Below are 22479 nucleotides of genomic sequence, written 5' to 3'. Positions count from 1 at the left end.
AGGGGATAAGCTGAATGCGGATGGAGGATGTTTGAGCGCAGTTACGGCTAGAGTTCGTGTGGGATGGATGAAATTTAGGTAACTGGGTGGGGTATTGTGTGGAAAGAAATGGTCAGTGAAGATGAAAGGGAGGGTATATAAAGCATGTGTGAGAGCAGCGATGATATATGGTGGTGAAACTTGGGTGTTGAGGAGAGAGGAGGAAAGTGTACTGCAGAGGGCTGAAAGAGCTATGGTGAGGATGATGTGTGGGGTTAAAGTGAAGGATAGGAGGAGTAGTACAGAGCTGATGTCAATGATGGGACTGAATGAGGACATTGTGACATTGATAAGGAGATCGAGATTGCGGTGGTATGGACATGTGTTGAGAAGGGATGAAAGGGTCGGGATTAGGCGAGCGTTGGAGTTCGAGGTTGAAGGAGTGGTAGGAAGGGGTCGTCCGCGGTTGGGATGGAGAGAGCAGGTGGAGAAGGACAGGGTGAAAGCGGGGTTGCGTGGTACTGAGGCGAGTGACAGATGTGGATGGAGTCGAGGGGTATTTCGGTTTCATCATAGGTAGCCAAACGGCAACCCCCGATCTCGGGGAAAATGCCGTCTAAACGTGTGTTGTTGTTGTTGTTTGTGGTTTTAATTGGTTGGTTGGTTGGCTCTACTTTTGAAGATCAAATGAAATCGCTGATAAGTTGGTTTGATTGATTGGTGAATGAATAATTGAATAAATAAATGAACGAATGAATGAATGAATGATCAGATCCAGGAGGGAAAATCAGTGAAGGAAGCCGTTGAGAAGTTGGAGAAAGTTAAAACTGAAAATGAAAAGTTGATAAACGGTGAGTGGGATGACGGTGATGATGATGATGATGAGGGCCATAATGGTGATGATGATGATAAGGTTGATGATAAGGTTGATGATGATGATGATGACCTATTAAATAAAATATTCAGAACTTAAGCAGAGCAAACTCAATGAAGAAGTCTTGAGAAAGCAAGGAGAGGCAACAAATCGAGAATATGATAGACTGATGGCTGAGATGGAAAAATTGCAGGTGTGTATGTTTGTTTTGTTTGTTTGTTTGTATGTATGTATGCGTGTATGTTTGTTTGTTTATATGTGTATATTTGTATGTATGTTTGTTTGTTTGTATGTGTGCATGTTTTTGTATATATGCTTGTATATTTTTTGTGAAATTTTCACCATTCTTCTTTTTCTCACTCACTCAGAAGAAGTTGGCGATCGGCCAGGATCAGCAGAGTTCCAAAAAAGATGAATGATCGAATGATTAAATAAATGAATGAATGAATGAATGAATGGATGAATGAATGAATGAATGAGCAAACAAATCGACGAACGAATGAACTAGTGTATAAACGAAGTAATTAAATGAATGAAGTTTACGTTTGCATTTCATCAATATTTTATTGGTAATTTAGTTTTACAATTTTAGTGGTAATAATAATTATAATATCAATAATATTAATAATAATAATAATAATACTTAAGTTTTAATACCAGCAATAAAAGTAATAATAATAATAAATTGAGAACTACTCTTTATTACGTTACTACGTTGTAGAGTTAAATTATTTCAGCTTTTTTGTTTCTTGTGGAAGTTTAATAATAATAATAAATAATAATAATAAATGATAATAATAATAAATAATAATAATAAATGATAATAATAATAAATGATAATAATAATAAATGATAATAATAATAATTGATAATAATAATAATAATAATATTACAAGTGTTTGCTCTTGCTAGTTTGACATTAACCATTAAGTTTAATAGCTTAATAAAGTGTTTTTTTTCTCAATTGATTATTGAGATGTTTGTGATTGATTGGTTGATTGATTGATTGTTTGTTTAGTTGATTGATTGGTTGGTTGATTGGTATATTGATTGAAGGAGCGAACGAACGGATGAATGAATGATTGACTGGATGAATGAATATGAATGATTTGATGGACAGTCAGAAAAATGAATGGATGAACGAACGAATGACTTGGTGGTCGTTGGTCAGATAAATGACAGAATGAATGAATAGGTAGAATGGCGATTAATGAAATGAGAATGAATTTTCCGAAATTTTTCAAAGGATTTTTCATTCAGAATTCTGTCTTGCTTGTTAAATATCATTTCTTTTCCAAACTATAACGTTTAACATTAAAGTGGTGATTACTGATTTGTTATATAACATTTATAGATATATATATTTATGCTATGAAAAATGCATAAAATTTGTGATAAAAGTAAAATGTGTTGTTGTTATTACATATTGAAGACTGTATGTTATCAAACCTAAAAAATGGTTCATTGGTATCCACGGATACATATAGATACTTTATCCATGTGATATACGCTACATGATCTGAAAAATTAAATGCTTTTTACGTAAATGCACTTTTAAATTTTTTTTAAAATGCACTTTTATGCATTCTCTTTTAGATGCACTTTTAAATGTTAATTTTATTGAGTATTTTTAAAGTTTTCATCGTATTTAATTAAGAATTCCTAATTTCGGCAGACGGCAAATTAAAATTAAACCCAGCCATGAACCGGGCGATGAATAAATCAGTTGAGTTTTTTTAATATTTAATTCATTCGTGATTTAATTTATTTTTTGAAAGTCTGTAATGTAAATTAAGTATAAGTATCAAATGTGTCAACTGTCAACAAATCATTCATTTCATTGCTAAATATTTTAAATTTAAGTTAAAAATAATTAATTTTATTTATTTAATAATTAAGTAAAATATAATATATATTTAAAAACATGAAAAATTATTTCATGTTTTTTAAATATTAATTATTTTTTACAAACTAATTACTAATCACTACAACATTTCTACATAAATAAGTCAAGGCTAAAGTCGGCCATTCAAGTTTTTGTTGGGGGCCACATTGTAGCAGCTAGTATGGCGACATATTGGGGGAATGACGCCTGGTACAGAAATGTAATTATGCCAATCATACATGCTACAATGGATGGAGAAAAAGGTTATATATTATATATAAAATTTATATTATGAATATTCATGTCAGTAAAATTAGAAGTTAGGTTAGTTAGATTTTTGGTTTTTTTATCTATTTTTTGCACTGTTCATCCTAAAAACATATAATACACATATCATATGTATGTGCATATGTATATATTTAAGCATTAAACATTGTATAAAAATTATTGTTATTTTTCATCATCATAATAATTATTTGTTATTCTTATTAAATATTTCTGAAAAAAAATCAGCTCACAAAACTGCCATCTGGTTTGCAAAACATGGTTTAGTACCCAGAGTTAAGGTAGTTGACCATCCTGAATTGGTTAGTTTCTTTTTTTTTTTATTATTATTATTATTATTATTATTATTATTATTATTACATCAATTGAATAGTAACACTGACATTAATAATGATAAAAATGACAACAATGATAATAATGATCACGATCTGCCATTTTGTTTCAGAAAAGCAATCTCTGGGGCATGGAATTCACTAATCCCATTGGTCTGGCCGCCGGATTTGACAAAGATGGCGAGGCAGTCGATGGCCTGCTCAAAATGGGATTTGGATTTGTCGAGGTGGGATCGGTAACGCCAGAACCGCAGCCTGGAAATCCCCAGCCTCGTGTTTTTCGGCTGAAAGAGGATTCTGCTATTATTAATAGGTCTTTGTTCAGTTGGGTTTAGGTTTAAAGTTTTTCTGTGTTTGTTTTGTGTGTTTATCTGTGTGTGTGTGTGTGTGTGTGTGTGTGTGTGTGTGTGTGTGTGCGTGCGTGCGTGTGTTTTGTGTGTGCGTGAGTGTGTGCTTGTATATATGTCAATTTCTTTGGATATGTGTGTTCTATATATTATTTTCATATAACTTATTTTCATCAAACTCCATTGTAGTAATGTCTAGGTTTATTATTTTATCGTCGTCGTCATCATCATTATCATCATTGCCACATCTTTCATCATCATCATCATTTTTGACACATCTTTCATCATCATCATAATCGTCATCATCGTCGTCGTCGTCGTCATCACAGATATGGCTTCAACAGTTCTGGCCATAATTCAGTTCTTGAAAATTTAAAAAAATCCAGGACGAAATCAAATGGTTGTTGTTATTATTATTATTGTGAACATTAATATTATTAATCATAATATTATTATTATTATTTTTATTATTATTCTATTGCAGGTATAGTTGGAATAAACCTAGGGAAGAACAAAATGACAGAAGACGAATCAGATGATTACATCAAAGGTATCGTGAAATTTTCTCAGCGGGGCCAATCAGAGGAGGGCCCACCAGAGAAGAGTTTGCAGGGTCCAGCGGATTATTTGGTGGTCAATATCTCAAGTCCCAACACACCCGGTTTGAGATCGCTGCAGGGAAAGGCAAAGTTGGAAAAGTTGTTACAAAAGGTGTGATATTTGTTTGGGCTAGGATTACGGTTAGGGGATTAATTTATGTATTTGTATTTTATTATTGGTGGTTTGTTGTTTATGTATGTTTGTATGTCTGTTTTGTATGTTTGTATCTTTTTCAAAATTGTATAATTTATCATAAACTCATTACAATCAGCCAAGATTTTTTAATCTTCACAATTTCTAGATAGTTGATTGTAGAAACAGTTTACCGGCAGATAGCAGACGGCCATTGTTAGTTAAGTTGTCACCAGATCTTACAGCTGACGATATGAAAGACGTTGCTGAGGTTGTCCTGAAACCTAAAGTTAGGGATTTTTAAGAGTACTGAAGTGCAATTTATCCTAGTTTGATTGGTGCTTGCTTGTTTTTATTTACGCTTTCTTATGTCAGTTTGGGTTAGTGAGTAATGAATAAAGTTAAATTTAATTACTATGACGTTTACAGCATAGAATCGTCATAAATTTTATTCCGTGTATTAATTATCTATGTGAAATGTGACGTCTTAATCTTCCATCCAATCATTTTTTATTATCTTTATAATCATTATCAAATTTTCCCGCCACCAGTTTGGAGTCGATGGCCTAATCATAAGCAACACAACTGTCGACAGGTCGATGAAACTTCTCTCGTCCAATAGGATCGAAGTGGGCGGTCTTAGTGGCGAGCCATTGAAAGATATTTCGACCAATGCCATTAAGCGAATGTATTTGCTTACCTCTGGTTGGTCGGTTTGACAAATCAAACATTCATTTATTCACATATTAAATTACCGATTTGTATATTATACGTATTTGTTTATATTATATCAAATTGTTATTAATAGCGTAACATTTAAATATTTAAATGTAACATTTATAGATTAAAATTTTTAATTTTTTCAACCCCAGGTAAACTGCCGATCATAGGTGTGGGCGGAGTCAGTTCTGGCGAAGACGCCTACAAAAAGATAAGGGCCGGTGCCTCCCTGGTTCAAATCTACTCTGCCCTGGCGCTTCAGGGTCCATCCATTGTGGCCAGGATTAATAATGAGTTGTCGGAAATTTTAAAGTTTGTGTCTCGTTGTTACAGGCGGAAGTCTTCCGGCGAACATCTTTGCTTGTTTTTTCCACGTTTTCTCGTGATTTCCACATAAAAGATTCTGTTTTTTTTTTCATTTTAATTCGGTAAATTATAGCTGTTGTGGAGTAAGAGCTTGCTGTTTGAAACCAAACTCATGAAATTCATCTAGAGGTTTTAAATCTATCCAAAACCATGATATAAATTGAGATAGTGGGTGTGCTTCGGCACCATTGCCATCATACTTTTGTTTATTTGTTCTTCAATCAATCAATCAATCAATCAATCAATCAATCAAATAGTTTATAAAGCGTTATTTCCGAGATGTTCAACAGCGCTCCTCAGTGGACTTTGCAAACAGATGGGTCTTGAGATCCGCTCTGAACTTCGTATGTGAAGGAGAAGTAGTCAGAGAATTTAGATTGCGACTTATAGATAATTGTGCAAATTTTAAAAATTATTCTATACTTTATAGGTTGCCAGTGCAAGATATAAGAAAAGAAAGTGGCACGAGCAGCAGAGTTAAAAGATTTACATAAAGGATGTAGTGTAGAATCAGGAAGAACATAGTAGAGCGAGTTAAAATAACCAATCCTAGATAAGGCTAAAGAAGTAACAAGAAGGAGAAGAGTAAGATTGTCAAGAAAAGGCAAAAGTTTTTTATTCTACGTAGATGAAAGTAAGAACTTCTAGCAATACTATTAATCTGGGAAGACAGAGACATACCTACTAGAATCAAAGATAAAGTCTAGACTACGAAACTTGTGAGAAAAATCAAGAGTTTAAAATCAGGTAAATTAGAGTTAGGAGTTAATATTTTTTGCTGTGTTGTTTAATGTTGGTTTGTTTTTACGCTTTTGATAAAACCTTCAGAACGTTCAAAATGTCTTATATTTTTTAAATTCGTGTGCTGGCCTGTTGTGTTGCTCAATGTTCAACATTAGCAATTTCTGAATGAAAAGATTTCCATTTTTCAATTGCAGAAAAGAAGGAGTAACGAATGTTGCTGATGTGATTGGGATCGACGCTAGGAAATTGTCCTAATCTCACTCGATGACGTTTTTCACTGTAATTTGGTCATTAATTCATTAATGTCATTGTTGTTATCATTATTGTTATTTCTTTTCTTATCATCATTGTTGTCATCCTATTCAAAGATTCGATCACTGACTGACTGTTATTTATTTACGTTTAATTTTAAAACTTGTTTTTTGTTTTGTTGCAGAAATTTGATTGTAGATTTGTTATAATTAGGAAAATTTTGGTTTGCCAGGTGCCCAGTGTTTGTTTTTTCCTTTATATTGTTATGTTTGTGATCTTTTATTGGGGGTCTGTTTGTTTAACATGTTTAAAAAGAGTCAAACGTATTTATCTAAATTGCTTGTCGTGGAATCAGCGAGTTAGCTCTTTGGCAGAATCGTCATATTTCCAGCTGCCATTACGTGATGGCAAGGTTCGAAGACTGCTTGCCAGAAACACCAAGACCATCTCATACTTCTATGGTTCGTGGCTTTCTTGTGCGTACATAATGTGAAAGTGTCGCTTGTGGTGTGAATAATAGACATACTTTATTGAACGAAAGTCTAAAAAAATGTACCGCATACTTTGTATATACACTTGTATATACACTATATCATTTTGAATTTCATTATTTTACAAATTTGGTTTTAGTGTTTTGTCTATGCTTGTTGATATCTATTTATCGCTCGGCCGCTAAAGATTTGTGGTTTGATTGAGTTGTAATTGATTAGTGATTGATTAGTGATTTTTGACCAATGATGAGAGGCCGAATGCACCAGGGAAATGCCATGAACATGAATAGGACGCCATCTAGGAGGGGAGGTTTCAAACCAAAGTTAGGGTCCATTTTTTTAGTTTTCTAATTTTATTTTTTAATAAAAATAAGTAAATGGAATATTAAATGTAGATTATAGTATAGAATAATAGTGCTTTTCAATTTGGAATTTAATTTAGTTAGAGAGTTAGACATTGGTTAATAAATTTATAAATTTTAATTTTATTTTCTTAGCCAAAAAACTTTTGTGCCTCATGTAACCTTTGACATCATCCAGGTACCATTATTATTGTTATTATTATTGTTATTATTGATATTCTTATTTTAAACTTTTAAAAAAAAAACTTCAGTGTGAAAACCTGTTTCAAAGAGTTAAACCCCCAACTGATGATAAGATGTTCACAGAAGTTAGTGAAATTAGTGAATGAATGAATGGGTAAATGAATTGTTGAATCAATAAATGGATGAATGAATGAATGAATGATTGATAAGTGACTAATCCAAGAAAATGTATGAATGATGAATAAGAATAATATATAATTGAATAATTAATTGAATGAACAGACAATCAGATGAAGTGTTCCTTCATAAATCAAAAAATGAATGAATAACTGATTGAGAGAATGAATGTATAAATGAATAAACGAATACAATTTTTATTTTTAGGCTCTCCTAAAAAAGGTCCAAGAATTGACTCCTAATGCAAAAACACAGGCTTCAGTGCTCAGTTTGGTGACCAGTGTTCAAACTGTCCTCGACAACTTGGTCATCGCTTCGGGGACATTCGATGCTGCTGTTAGTGGATTGATGGATGATGAAAATGGATGAATGAAGATTTTGGATGGGTGGATGGATGGGCTAATGAATGAGCGAATGAATTTTAATAATCTCTGTAAACTCTTTTAGGTCGTTGATGAAGTTCGACAAGTTGGCAACCATAAAAAAGGTTGATTGCTTCATTCATTCATTCGTTCGTTCATTCATCCATTCATTCATTTATTTATCCATCCATCCACTAATTCATGTAATAACATTATTAGGAACTCTGCTGTCTGGTGACAATGTAGCTGAGATTGTTGTGGTCCTCAAAACTCTTCCCACCTTCGAAGCTGTCCAGAGTCTGTCTAATAAGGTTGGCTGGTGGATTGATTGATTGATTGATTGATTGATTGATTGATTGATTGATTGATTGGTTGATTGAATGATTGATTGATTAATTGATTGATTGATTGATTGGTTGATTAAATTGTTTGGTGGTGATCAACTCTTATTTGATTTTCTGATTATTTATCACACATCAATCAGCCAATCAATCAATCAATCAGTCAATCAATCAATCAATCAATCAATCAATCAATCAACCACTTTCCCAATCATCAGCCAACAAACAGCCAATCAAAAAACCAATCACTTCCCATCAACCAACCAATCAACCGTCCGAACGGTCAACAGCCAGCCAGCCAGCTAACAGCAACCCACCAATCAACATTTTTCAGGTCTACCAGGACATGATGGTCTCGAGTCCCCGTGAGGCTTTCGGTGCCACTCTGAACGAGTGTGGATTTGAAATAACGAACCATGAAGCCGTGAGCAGGGTCTACGTTACTACCATCCCGCCTAACTTCAAATTTCTTGACGCCAGTTTGCACCGTCAGTGATGTTGTTGTCGTCGTCTTTGTCGTCGTCGTCTTTGTTGTGTTTTTGTTTGCTGTGTGTGTGCTAGAATGTTAGTTAAGTTTTTAAAGGATGGTAATGTTTTTGAAGGATCGTAATGTTTTTAAAGTATCATAATGATGATCTTAATAGTACACACACACACACACACACACATTTGTACATTCATTCGTTCTTTAATTCTTTTATTCATTCGTTTGTTCACTCTTTCATTCATTCATTTCTTGATTCATTCATACATGCATCAATTCACACATCAGTTTACTCATTCATTCAACCGTTTATCCATCCATCCATCCACTAATTTACTAATTAATTTAGTAGAAGTTCACTTGCGTATATACATTCACACACACGCACGCACACACACACACACACACACACACACACACACACACACACACACACAGTGGATTCCAAGATGATGGAAGGTCATCTGTTGAGTATCCGTAGAACGAGGTGGTTTGAGGAGAATGCCTGCCACTCAACTGTCAAGGTCCTAGTTCGACTGCTAAGCGATCTCAGAAATAGGTTGGTTGTCTTTTTGTATGTACGTGTGTGTGCGTGTGCGTGTGTGTGTAACTATTCCTGTTTGTCAGTGTGTGTGTTTGTGTGTAAGTATGCTTGTTTGTATGTACGTGCTTTTTTGTAAATGTGTGTGTGTTTGTGTGTGTGTGTGTTTATGTTTGCGTGTGTATGTGTGTTTGTGTGTAAGTATGTTTGTTCGTTTGGTATGCATTTGTATGTGACTTCCAAAAGACATGAGAAATGGTTTTAGTGTTGTTTTTACTGTTGTTGTATGTATATGTGTGCGCGCGCGCGTGTGTGTATGTGTTATTATTATTATTATTATTATTATTGTTGTTGTTGTTATTAGATTCCAAGGCTTCCAACCTCTCACCCCATGGATCATCGATGTTTTTGTTAGAAACTCTTTGTTGCTTATTATTATTATTATTATTATGATGAATGAGAAAGGGGAGATGAATGAATGAATGAATGAACGAACGAACGAATGAATGGATGAATGAATGAACGAATGAATGGATGAAAGAATGGATGAATGAATGAACGAATGAATGAAGGAATTTTTATTTTATTATTTAGTATAGTCATATATCATAATACATTTTTCCAAATAATTCCTCTTAGTCCCATTACTGTGTTATGGTCAATCCACAACGAACACCGCTGTCAATCAATATTGCAATTAGGTTGGCTGGCTGGCTGATTGATCGATTGATTTATTGATCGATTGATTGATTGATTGAGTGAATAAGTGAGTGAATGAGTGAGTGAGTGAGTGAGTGAGTGATGAGTGGGCGAGTGAATGCGTGAGTGTTCGTCACTATCATAGTCACAATCATCATCGTCATCATCGTCATCATAACCACGCAGACGTTGTCTCCAACTTTTATCTTCCGGTTTCTTCCTCCCCGGATCACAGGGAATATTCGATCCGTGCGCCGACAAGCCCAACGTGAGAGTCCACACTGTCATGTCTATGGAGCAGCAGGTTTGTGCTTGCATCTATGCTTACATATTTATGTTTGTTTCTTTTAATTTTCAATTTTGAGAAGCAAATAAAATTTCGTTTCGTTTCGTTTGTTTGTGTGTGTGTGTGCATGTGGTGTGTGTGTGTGTGTGTGTGTGTGTGTGTGTGTGTGTGTACTGCTACTACTACTAATACTACTACTACTACTATTACTACTACTACTACTACTACTACTACTACTACTACTACTACTACTACTACTGGTAATAATAATAATAATAATAATAAATGCTGCCATCACTATCAGGATCAGGTTTGCTTCACGGCCCAAACTCTGTTGAGAGTCTTATCACATGGAGGCTTCATGTACCTCCTTGGGTTCAAGAAGAACCTTGGTTATTATTGTTCTTGTTGTTTGTCATTTTTGTTATTATTGTTATCATTATTATTGTTGTTATTATTGAGCTTTTTGTTGCTGCTACCGGACGTTGTATTTGCGGTTGATGTTTCTCTTACCGTGCAAGAATTGAACTATCATCACCGTGCAAGAATTGAACTATCGTCATCGTCATTATTATCATTCACACGCACACACACGCACACACAACGAACACACAAACACACACACGACGAACACACACAAACACACAACGAACACACACACAACGAACACACAAACACACACACAACGAACACACAAACACACACACAACGAACACACAAACACACACACGACGAACACACAAACACACACACAACGAACACACAAACACACACTCACACAGATATCGTAAATGACGTCACTCTATGGAACGGTGTCGTCGTGACCCCGTCTGAGAAGGCATACGAAAAAGAAGACGAAACCAACATGGCGAATTCTGCTGCTGCTGGCACAGCTGATACGACAGCAGCTTCAGCTACTGCGCAACCGATTTTTGGCGACGATATGGTAGCTGTTAATTCAGCTGCTACTGCCATGACTTCAAGCTAAGTAGTTGTAGCAATGGTAGTAGCAGCATCTATTTGCTGGCGTAGCTGTGAGAAAGAATAGATGTTTCAGCTGCTTTGCATAAGATACTGCTTGCTGTTGAGGCTGTTGTTAATCTTTTTTGATGACAATAATTTGATGTGAGAACGTGAATGGATAGACAGACAGACAGACAGAAAGACAGACAGACAGACAGACAGACAGACAGACAGTCAGATAGATAGATAGATAGATAGATAGATAGATAGATAGATAGATAGATAGATAGATAGATAGATAGATAGATAGATAGATAGATAGATAGATAGATAGATACGTTGCTTTTACGTTATTTGTCAAATTTTGGTTCATTTTTTTGTCCGTGGTTCGAACAGAATGTTTTTTTAAGCTTTTTTTTCATATGAATAAAACAGTCATTTCGTGTTTTAAAATTTATTATTCAATATTATTTGACGCTGTCGTCAGTTAGTTCGTTGAATAAAGTTTGTTTTAAAAACGAGTTATTCCCCCCTCCCTCTTTCTCCTTCTCTCTCTCCCTCTCTCTCTCTCTTTCTCTCTATATTCATATTTATCTTTCTCTCTCTTTGTGTTTTGTGCGTGCGATAATTTAACCTCAAAATCATGGTGGTGAATGTTAAAAGAATAAGAATCATGATGATTATTCCATGAAATAAGTCAATGAAATTGATCTATCTATGTAGCTATGAGATAATTGAATGAATGATGATCAGAGAGATCTCATCAAGTTTCACAAGCCACGTCAAAAATCACATTTTGTAAAATTTAAAATAAGTGTTTGTTATAATTAATCGCTTATTTGCAGAATAAATTATTCAAAAAGTTAAGAAGGGGTGAAATTTCAAATCGGCCAATCAGATAGTTTGTTCTTATAACTCTTGAATGTGATTGGTTACCAGATAAAATCTCTCTACCCTGAATCAGATTGTACAACTAGTAGAAATTCAAACTAGCCAATCAAATCATTTGTTCTTTAAGTTCCTGAATTTGATTGGCCATCTGGGCGGTCAGGCTGTTGATGTCCACGATCTGATTGCGTATGCTCTCCAGCTCATCAATATTCATCTTTTCCTCGTCTTCACCTTCACTCAAGGACATTGCCCTCAAGTGCGGCACCCAATCGAGATTTTTTTCCTAGGAATGGTGTTATTTGATTGGTCGAGAAGGTGGAGTTAGATGAATTTGATTGGACGGTCGATAGGCCATTCAACGATTCGAATAATCAATCAACCAACCAATCAGAAAACCTGCTCTCATTCATGCATTCATTTATTGATTCGTACATCCACTCATTCATTCACTCGTTTATCAACCCACCGACTGATCAATCATTCAACCAACCTATTAATCAAATAGTCAATCCATTGACTCAACCAACCAATCCATCAACAAACAATCAATCAATCAATCAATAAACCAATCGACAAACTTTAACAAGTTCATGAACGTATCGCTCAATGCCGCAGTGCTCCAAGGGATTCTTTACTTTCAAATGGACGATGAAATAAAAGTAGTTCCACATGTTGTGTTCCTCCGCGCAGTGATCTTCAAATGACGTCACTTTGTTGTCGAATGACTGTCTTTCTAGGCCTATGTATGTGTGTGCGTGTGCGTGCGTGTGTGTCTGTGTGTGTGGGCCCTTTCATTCATTCATTCATTCATTCATTTATTCACTCATCCATCCATCCACTGACTGACTGACTGACCGCAGATGAAGCATGAATTCTTCAGCACCTCCTCCTTCTGCTGCTTCTCACTCCTCAGATCGGCGAACGTGTCGATGATGACCCCAAAGATCAGGTTCAACGTGATGATGATGATGATGAAGAAGAACAGCAGGTCGTAGATTATACGCGCGTAAAATAGCGGCTCCTGATAACGATGATGATGGTGGTGAGGGAGATGATGATGGTGGTGAGGGAGATGATGATGAAGAGTAGGTCATCACCACCATCATCGTCATTATCATCATCGTCGTCATCATCATGATAATGGTGATAATTTCACTTCCGGATAATGGTGATGATGATGAAGAAGATAGTAAATCATCATCGTCGTCATCATCATCATCATAACCTGGTAACTCGGTTTCCTTAGCACATCTCCGATTCCCCCGCCATTCCTCAGGCCTTCGTTCAGAACCGTCACGATGCACATCAGCAGACTGTCGCAATGCTTTTCCCGCCGGTTTTCAAACAACAATTTTGGCGCCAATTCTGAATAATTATAAAAATATTAATATTTACGATAATATTATTATTTATTTATTTATTATTATTATTATTGTTATTATTATTATTATTAGAATAGATTATTCATTTGAAATTTTTCCGCTATGTTTTCTTTTTAAATATTTTAGACTGTCATTAATTAGTTTAATTTGGTCTGACCCTTTTCATAGGAGTTTAATTAACTCCGTATTTTTATTATTATTATTATTATTATTTGAATTATTTGAATTATTTGAATAGATTATTCATTTGAAATTTCCCACAATTTACAGTGATAGGAACGCGATTTGAACGTAATTTAATGCTGATTCTATTTCTCTTTGTGACCATTTAAAAAATTGTATGGCCAGCATTGTAGAATATCTATAATAATTTACGTTATAAATTTTATTACTTTAACTTCACAATTACAATATGTGTTTTAAAATGGGAAAAAAAGGATGTTTTCATTATGGCTATTATTATTACTATAGTTATTATTATTGTTATTACTATCATTGTTGTTATTATTATTATTATTATTATTATTTACCGGTGCTAACAATTCTTTCGTTACTACATAAGCGCCGGATAGAGCCGATGTTACTGATGTTGTTGCTGTTATTGTTGTTGAAGTTGTTGTTGAAGTTGTTGTTGATGTTGTTGTGGTTGTTGTTGTTGTTGCTATTGCGGTTGTTGTTGTGGTTGTTGTTGCGGTTGTGGTTGTTGTCTATATGATTGGCGTTGTTAATGTTGTTGTTGTTGGCGGTGGTGATGTTAACATTATTGCTGTTGATGTTGTTGCTGACGTTGTTGCTGATGACGTCATCACTGTTGTTGCTGTTGATGATGACGTCAACGCTGATGTTGTTGTTGTTGTTAATGACGTCATCGCTGGTGTTGTCGTTGATGAGGATTTTTATGGGGTCTTCGTTCAGATAACCAAGCGAAACATTTGTTGTCGCGAAGAATATGGAACGACGATGAAGATGGGGATGAAGATTATTATCATTATCATCATCATTATCATTATTATTATTATTATTATTATTATTATTATTATTATTATTATTATTATTCGTGTTTTGGTAGCAGAACGTCTGAATGGAGTTGCCTGCTGTAATATTATTATTAATATTAAAAAAAAGCATCATCATCGTCATCATCATCAATCATCATCATCATCACCACCACCATCACCATCATCACCATCACCATCACCATCATCACCATCATCACCACCACCATCATCATCATCACCACAAATACTGACCATTACTATCACCATCATCGGCATCTCTTCTCACCAAGACATCGACATCGGACAGAAAATCATTCCGGAAGAATACGAATCCGACAATGGAGAAGAGGTAGATGAGTATGACGGCCAAGATGGCGGTCAGCAGGATGGACCGGCCATTTTTCGTCACTGACCTGATCACATTCATCAGTGTTTCTTCTCTGTAGACGATGTCTAGAAGCTGGTGAGGATGGTGAGGTGATGATGGTGGGGTGAGGATGGTGGGGTGAGGATGGTGGGGTGAGGATGGTGGGGTGAGGATGGTGGGGTGAGGATGGTGGGGTGAGGATGGTGGGGTGATGGACGTGGAAGTGATGATGGTGTGGTGATGACGAAAACGATGATGGGGATGAAACGATGGTGATGATAAAAAACTGACTGACCAACCAACCAGCCAGCCAGCCAGCTAGCCAACTAACCAACCAACCAACCAAACAACCAAACAACCAACCAACCAATCAACCAATCAATCAACCAACCAGTAAACTATAGAAAAACTCGTGCAAACAGATTCCCGCCAGTCCGAATGATAGATGGATGGAGTGATGAATGAAACTGGCATCTTTTAGCATCTCATCTCTTCTCTTCAGAAGTACTCCATTGTTACCGAGAGAGCTCACCATGCAAGCCAAACTATTGGCTATCTACATGAGATATAAAGACCATCGCTAACAATTACTACAATTAATGAAATTATTTAAAATATAATAATTAATAAAAAAAAATTATATTATTATCATTATTAGTGGTTGAGTTTATTAACCATTTTATGAAATGATTCAATTATTTAATGAAATTATTTGAAATATAACTATTAAAATAATATTATTATCAATATCAGTAGTTGAATTAGATAAACATTTTATAAAAATATTTAATTGTTTAATGGAATTATTTAAAATATAATAAATAAAATAATAGAATAATATTATTATCATTATTAGTAGTTAAATTAGTAGTAGTAGTAGTAGCAGCAGAGCAGCAGGTGCAGCAGTAGTAGTAGTAGTAGTAGTAGTAGCAGCAGCAACAGCAGTAGTAGTAGCAGCAGTAGTAGCAGCAGTAGTAGCAGCAGTAGTAGTAGCAGTAGCAGCAGTAGTAGTAGTAATAGTAGTAGGAGTAGTAGTAGTAGTAGTAACAAAAAACTCTTACGTTCAAAATTCCGAACGTTTTAAACGTGTTGATAACCCCAAGCGAAAGTACCATTCTAACGACGATGACGGCAACCAATAAGAGTGGCTTAAAATTTTTCCTGAACGCTGATTGGACGAGAAGTAATGGTATGAGTGACCAAATTGCGTATGAGACTCTGTAGTCGATATCTGATTGGTCGGTTGAAAACATTTAGATCTATGAATAGAAGATCCATACAAATATTAATTAATAATATCTGTCATCAATCAAAAATACTACTATTACTGTTACTACTACTACTACCACTGCTGCTGCTGCTACTACTACAGCTGCTACTACAACAACTACTACTAAAAATAAAAATTATTATTTTCAAAGTAGCAATCACTGACCGAAGTTATAATCGCTAAATGGAAAGCAGAAGGCCACCAAGACATTCAGCAAGACAGTCAAATAGAATGACGTCATCTTCCAGAAAGTTAACTTCCGGCTGAACCACGAGAGCAACCACTTTTCTGTCCAGGGTGGGGGGGTGACAACATCGGGAATGGTACAAGTCATATAAATAACACAAACACTGATGACTAAATGAATGAATAGTAAAAACAATGAAATAGCCTTTGTTGCATATAAATAGAAAGAAGACAACGTGTAGCAGTAACTTAACAGGTGAGTATGTGTGGTTGGATTTGTCGGTGAAGAATTATTATTATTATTATCATTATCGTAATTATAATCGTTATTATTATTATTATAATCATTATTATTATTATTATTATTATTATCATTATTATTATTATTTAGATTTTTCCTACCCCTTAGCTTCTTCTGCCAGATCATCTCCTTCATCATCATCTCGTGCCTCTTAAAAAACTCCGGGACCTCGGAAGAGTTGATAAGGTTAAGGTCTCAATAAGGTTAAAGTTTATATTAATAATTAAAATATGAAAAATAATTATGATGTAAATAATAATAATAATAAGAAGAAGAAGAAGAAAAATAAGAAAAAAATTAAAAAACTAAAAAAACTTACCTTGCTCCCGCGTTCATCCTTTTCAACTGTTACCTACAAAAATTATTTTTTTAAATTATTATAATAAATATAATAATAAATAATAATAAAAATTATTATTATATTTATCCTTTTAATATCCTTTTAACCTGGACCGTGTGCTTTGTGGAAGATGTAAGATAGCCACATATGTCCGGAATGGGAAATATTACCTAAATAAAATGAATGAATGAGTGAATGAATGAATGAACAAACGAACGAATGAATGAAACAGATAAATGGCAAAGCAAATTAATAAATGAACGAGCTAGTTGGTAAAAGATAAAAAAAATTAATGATTGAACGAACGAACAAATAAATGAATGAATGAACAAAAGAATAAACAAATGAATGATGTAATGAATGAATAAATAAATAAATAAATAAATGAAGAAATAAATGAACGACAGAACGATGAAATAAACGAATAAAACTAACCTTCTCCATGCTCCTATCCGATTTGACAACTTCGATAGAGCCAGTCCAACTGTCATAATATTCAATCGCTTCCATTGCCGATGATGATGATGATGATGATGATGATGGTGATGATGGCGAAGAAGATGATGATGTTGTTGCTGATGATGATGATGATGATGAAGGTGGTGGTGATGATGATTTCGGTTTGATGGTTGTTGTTGCTTGCGGATTAGTTAGGCTTTTCATGTATTTGTTGAATTCTTTGCTATGTCTAGAGAGCTTGAAATGATGAGGATAATGATGATGACGATGGCGATAATGATGATGACGACGATGATGGTTTTCATGGTGATGTTGTTGTTGTTGCTTATGATGATGACGACGACGATGATGCTATGACGCAATGATTATGTTGTTATTAACTTTCTTCATTTTACAGATTCATCTTTGTCGTCGTCATCATCATCACTACCATCTTTGTCTTCGTCTTAGTCGCCACCACAACCACCACTGCCACCACCACCATCATCATCATCATCATTATCATCATTACCTTAATCATCACCAACATCATCATCATCGTCCTCATCATCAGGCTTACTCACCTTTGCATATAACAGCCTCACATTATGCCCGACCATTTTGCAATAATTGCGATCAGTAATGGCAATTTTTTCGTCGCCAAGAAAGCTACTACCACTACCACTGCTACTACTACGACTACCTCGACTACTACTACTGTTGCTGCTGTTTCTACTATCAAAGCCGCTACTACTATTAGTAGTACTACTACTGCTGCCAGCGTTACTGAGATCGTACAATTTCTTTATCGTTTCAATCTGGGGGAATGAATGAATGAATAAATGAATGAATGAATGAATGAATAAATGAATGAATGAATTGTTGAATGAATAAATGAATGAATGGATAGATAGATAATTGTGCAATTTTATAAAAAAAATCAATAAGGATGATAATAATAACCAAAATATTAATCATAAATATAGTAAAATTACAATTAAAAAAATTATTTATTAATTAATTAGTTCATCGTTATAATAATAATAATAATAATAATAATAATAATTATAATTTTTATTATTAACCAATTTAGCTGGCGCGAAATAATTGAGGATGCAATTCTCAATGACGTCATCGTGCCGGCTCTCGATCAAAGATAGTAAAAGATTGCAGGTACTGTTCTGCAGGAATGAGTGAATGAATGAGTGAATGAATGAGTGAATGAATGAATGAATGAATGAACGAACAAATGAATGAATAAATGAATGAATGAATAAATGAACGAACGAACGAAAGAAAGAGGAAAAAGAAAGAACGAAAGAATAAACAACTAAATGACCACGAACTCCAATCAATATTAATAAGACCAACGGCAGCCACAGTAGCGGCCACAACAGCCACAAACCACAACAGCCACAACAGCGACAACCACATCAACAACAACAATAATAATAACAACATTAACAATAATAATAATAACCTTAAGTTTCAGAACGGCCATAAAGTCTGTCTCGGCCAATGGCTGGATCTCATCAGTAAGCAGGGTCGAAGCAGTATCCAATAGGTTACTTTCTCTCATCGCCACCTCGTACTGATGATGATTGTCATAATAATAATAATAATAATAATAACAATAATAATGATAATAACAATAACTATTATTATTATTGTTGTTGTTTTTGTTGTTACTTTGACCTAATTATCTGACCTGACCTGATTCTCGAAACACGGCCCGTGGCAGAACTTGACGATGGTTCGAATCGTCTGCCTGACTAGGCTAACGTTTGACCTAGTTATAAAATAATAATAATAATCACAATAATAACAATAACAATTAAAATGATAATACAAACAGTAATAAGTTCGTGAAATTTGAAACGCTAATAACAAGGGAATGTACGATGGATTAATTAATTAATGAAAATGAGCAGAGCGTACGAAAGAACGAATGAATGGACGAATGAATGAATGAATAATAACAACAACAACAATAATAATATATTTTATTATTATTATTATTATTGTTGTTGTTGTTGTTGTTGACCTATTTACGAAAACCCCGAGAAGTCCAAGCGACACGGCAGTTCCACCGCAGAGGCTGTCCAGAAAGTTAACCGTCTGCCCGACTAGGTTGCAAGTTACCTTGTTGTTTGGCTGCGTTCTCAGAAAGTTCTAGAAGGAATGGTTGTGATAATTATTATTATTTGAAAATTTGTATAGCGCTAATTACAAACAGAATGTTTCTCAAAAGCACTGTCTAAAAAACAGTTGAATTGCTACGATAAACCAAATCTTATAATGAAAACAAAAATGATTTCAATAATTTCTTGAATGATTTTTCTGTCAGTTCGGTGATAATGATGATAGTGATGGTGGTAATGATGATGGTGATGATGATGATGGTGATGATGATAGTGAATGAATTAATGGATGAATGAATTAGCGAATGAATGAATGAATGAATCAATCAATCAATCAATCAATCAATCAATCAGTTTATAAAGCGCTCCTCAATGAATTTTGCAAACAGATGGGTCTTGAGATCTTCTCTGAACTTCGTAAGTGATGGAGAAGTAGTCAGAGAAGGAATAAATGAACGAGTGAATGAATCATCACCATCATCAACACCATGGTGACAACCTGAAGTTTAGAGTTATGATTCTCGCACAGGAGTTGTAAAAATTTGAGGATCGTCATCATGACCTTCATCGAATCAACCAACTTCTCACCCCGACTACAGTCTGATTCCCCGGCTGATAAAAAAAAATTATTTAATTATGACCATAATATTTAATTATGACCACAATATTTAGTTATGATCATAATATTTAATTATGACCACTATATTTAATTATGACCACAATATTTAATTATGACCGCAATATTTAACTATGATCATAATATTTAATTATGACCACAATATTTAATTATGACCACAATATTTAACTATGACCCTAATATTTAATTATGACCACATTATTTAATTAAGGCCATAATTCTTTAACCTCCTCGGTCATCATCAAGAAATTAACGTAATTTAATTATTCTTTCGATCAAGATGGCAGGGCAGACAGAGGGTCTAATTAGTACCTTCGAGAAGTTTGAACATGATCAGACGACCGCATTTACCTCTTCAACGTAATACCAAAAAAAATGACTTCCAGAACATATTGTTCATTTTCAGAGTTTATTATCGCAATTATTAAACTGTAGGAATGTCTTTTATGAATTATTTTCGTAAAATTTCATAAAAAAATCTATCAACATACACATTTCACCAACACCACCAAAAATCTTTACACCACATTCTCTTTGTGCCAACATCTCATTGCATTTTTCATGTCCATCATTTCTCCATTCGTTCATTCATTCATTCATTTATTCATTAATTCATTAATTAATTCATTCATTAATTCATTCATTCATTTACCAGTAGTTAAGATATCGACTGGCGGTAAAGTTAAAACCCCACTCAAATCCTTCGAGCCCTTACTGTTAGTGTTATTATGGTTGTTGTTTATGTTGTTGTTGTTGTTGTTGTTGTTTATGTTGTTGTTGTTGTTGTTTATGTTGTTGTTGTTGTGATGTTTGTTCATGATGTCATCAATGACGCATTCGTCGAAGCTTTGTCTGATAGCCACCAGCTCCCTCTCTGTGAATGACAATCTGTTATTGCTGTTAATGTTGTTGTTGTTGCTGCTGTTTGCTGTTGTTGTTGTTGCAAGGTCTTGCGATAGATTTATTCCTGGTGATGATGACGATGATGACGATGACGATGATGATGATGACGATGATGATGATGACGATGATGATGATGATGATGATGACGACGACGACGATAATGTATAAACGTTAATACTTAAATTATAATAATATATTATATTATTATTATTATTATTATTATTATTATTACACCACCACCACCACCATCATCATCATCATCACAACTACCACCATCATTATCATGAGAGATGCTGTAGAATCCGATGCTAGATTTGCCGGAAACGATGTTGTTGGTGATGAGAGATACTTTCGTTTTCGTCTCCATTTCCGCTTCCTTCATTCGCTCCTGAAGGACGTTCAGGAATTTCCCAGAGCAGTTTCGATTCTCGATATAGGCGTAGAACGAATTCTATTGGTTGGTTGGCGAGTGTATGTGAGAGAGAGAGAAAGAGAAAAAAGAGAGAGAGAGAAGGAGAGAGAGATATAGACAGACAGACAGACAGACAACCAATCAACCTGACAACTTTCATTGCCTCCCTGTAGCAATGCAACACCGAGTTGAACCGTCTCGAAGAACGTGTGTGTTGAATAATTGTGCATTATCAGGTCCGTCACTAATTTTATAGCTCCTTGTTTATCCAGTAAACACTGATGATGGTGATGACGACGACGACGACGATGATGATGATGATGATGACGATGATGATGATGATGATGACGATGATGATGATGATGATGATGATGATGATGATGAAGCTAATGATGATGATCATGATGACGATGATGGTGATGAGGATGATGATGATGATGATGATGAAGCTAATGATGATGATTATGATGACGATGATGGTGATGATGATAATGATGATGATGACGATGATGGTGATGAAGGTAATGATGATGATGATGACGACGACGACGATGATGATGATCCTCATACCCTCACCACCCCACCTGCGTATCTCTCAACATCTTCCTCTCTCTCTCTCTCTTCGGATCTCCCAATAGATACAGTCCGTAATTTCGGCGGCGACGACGACGATGATGATGGTGGTGATGATTGTTGTGATCATTATCATCGTCGTCATCATCGTCGTCATCATCATCATGGCTGTTGTTGTTGTTATTGTTGTTGTTGTTGACGTCATCACATGTACTGTCATCGTCATCAGCAATAC

General features: G+C 34.8%; 4 protein-coding genes across 4 annotated transcripts in view; 3 read left to right on the top strand and 1 right to left on the bottom strand.

Annotated features, from left to right (window-relative positions):
- HELRODRAFT_155003 (hypothetical protein) overlaps positions 1-2247 on the top strand; it is a 6453-nt gene extending 4206 nt beyond the window's left edge. Inside the window, 7 exon segments of the mRNA XM_009023929.1 lie at positions 752-830; positions 946-1046; positions 1222-1296; positions 1313-1457; positions 1470-1633; positions 1705-1842; positions 1855-2247. Of these exon segments, the coding sequence (XP_009022177.1) occupies positions 752-830; positions 946-1046; positions 1222-1272 (231 nt within the window). The 3' untranslated portion in view covers positions 1273-1296; positions 1313-1457; positions 1470-1633; positions 1705-1842; positions 1855-2247.
- A 178-nt stretch (positions 2248-2425) lies between these two features.
- HELRODRAFT_101454 (hypothetical protein) lies at positions 2426-6842 on the top strand. Its single transcript, XM_009023928.1, has 11 exons — positions 2426-2461; positions 2527-2578; positions 2863-3001; positions 3252-3325; positions 3469-3668; positions 4032-4102; positions 4187-4413; positions 4604-4723; positions 4986-5139; positions 5307-5466; positions 6459-6842. The coding sequence occupies exons 2-11, from the start codon at positions 2555-2557 to the stop codon at positions 6517-6519; spliced, it is 1230 nt and encodes a 409-aa protein (XP_009022176.1). The 5' UTR covers positions 2426-2461; positions 2527-2554; the 3' UTR covers positions 6520-6842.
- Positions 6843-7168: 326 nt separating this feature from the next.
- Positions 7169-11926, top strand: HELRODRAFT_185807 (hypothetical protein). Its single transcript, XM_009023927.1, has 14 exons — positions 7169-7330; positions 7505-7547; positions 7621-7677; positions 7937-8065; positions 8177-8216; positions 8311-8402; positions 8767-8920; positions 9355-9475; positions 9822-9867; positions 10097-10158; positions 10343-10460; positions 10747-10834; positions 11225-11514; positions 11583-11926. The coding sequence occupies exons 1-13, from the start codon at positions 7251-7253 to the stop codon at positions 11428-11430; spliced, it is 1236 nt and encodes a 411-aa protein (XP_009022175.1). The 5' UTR covers positions 7169-7250; the 3' UTR covers positions 11431-11514; positions 11583-11926.
- A 476-nt stretch (positions 11927-12402) lies between these two features.
- HELRODRAFT_83805 (hypothetical protein) lies at positions 12403-21952 on the bottom strand (the record flags this gene model as incomplete). Its single annotated transcript, XM_009023777.1, has 22 exons — positions 12403-12579; positions 12875-13035; positions 13152-13317; positions 13522-13620; positions 14233-14385; positions 14969-15136; positions 15435-15599; positions 16105-16274; positions 16479-16601; positions 16902-16968; positions 17120-17152; positions 17248-17310; positions 17576-17715; positions 18276-18396; positions 18664-18759; positions 19059-19169; positions 19292-19367; positions 19623-19750; positions 20219-20302; positions 21190-21323; positions 21533-21710; positions 21818-21952. Coding segments are annotated over 22 exons (2748 nt in total), but the record flags the coding sequence as incomplete, so codon positions are not given.
- Between the last annotated feature and the right edge of the window lie 527 nt (positions 21953-22479).

Source organism: Helobdella robusta, assembly GCF_000326865.2.
Source record: "Helobdella robusta unplaced genomic scaffold HELROscaffold_38, whole genome shotgun sequence".
NCBI lineage: Eukaryota > Metazoa > Annelida > Clitellata > Rhynchobdellida > Glossiphoniidae > Helobdella > Helobdella robusta.
Note: the sequence above shows the minus strand (reverse complement) of the source record. Positions and strands in the feature narration are given on the sequence as shown.

Bases quoted from the DNA above. Each gene is read 5' to 3' on its own strand.
- HELRODRAFT_101454 (XM_009023928.1), top strand. From the start codon at position 2,555: ATGAACCGGGCGATGAATAAATCA. The intron at 3,002-3,251 runs GTTATATATTAT...AAAAAAAATCAG, and splicing joins TACAATGGATGGAGAAAAAG to CTCACAAAACTGCCATCTGG. The intron at 5,467-6,458 runs GTTTGTGTCTCG...TTTCAATTGCAG, and splicing joins GAGTTGTCGGAAATTTTAAA to AAAAGAAGGAGTAACGAATG.
- HELRODRAFT_185807 (XM_009023927.1), top strand. From the start codon at position 7,251: ATGATGAGAGGCCGAATGCACCAGGGAAATGCCATGAACATGAATAGG. The intron at 8,921-9,354 runs GTCAGTGATGTT...ACACACACACAG, and splicing joins TCTTGACGCCAGTTTGCACC to TGGATTCCAAGATGATGGAA. The intron at 10,159-10,342 runs GTTGGCTGGCTG...ATAACCACGCAG, and splicing joins TCAATCAATATTGCAATTAG to ACGTTGTCTCCAACTTTTAT.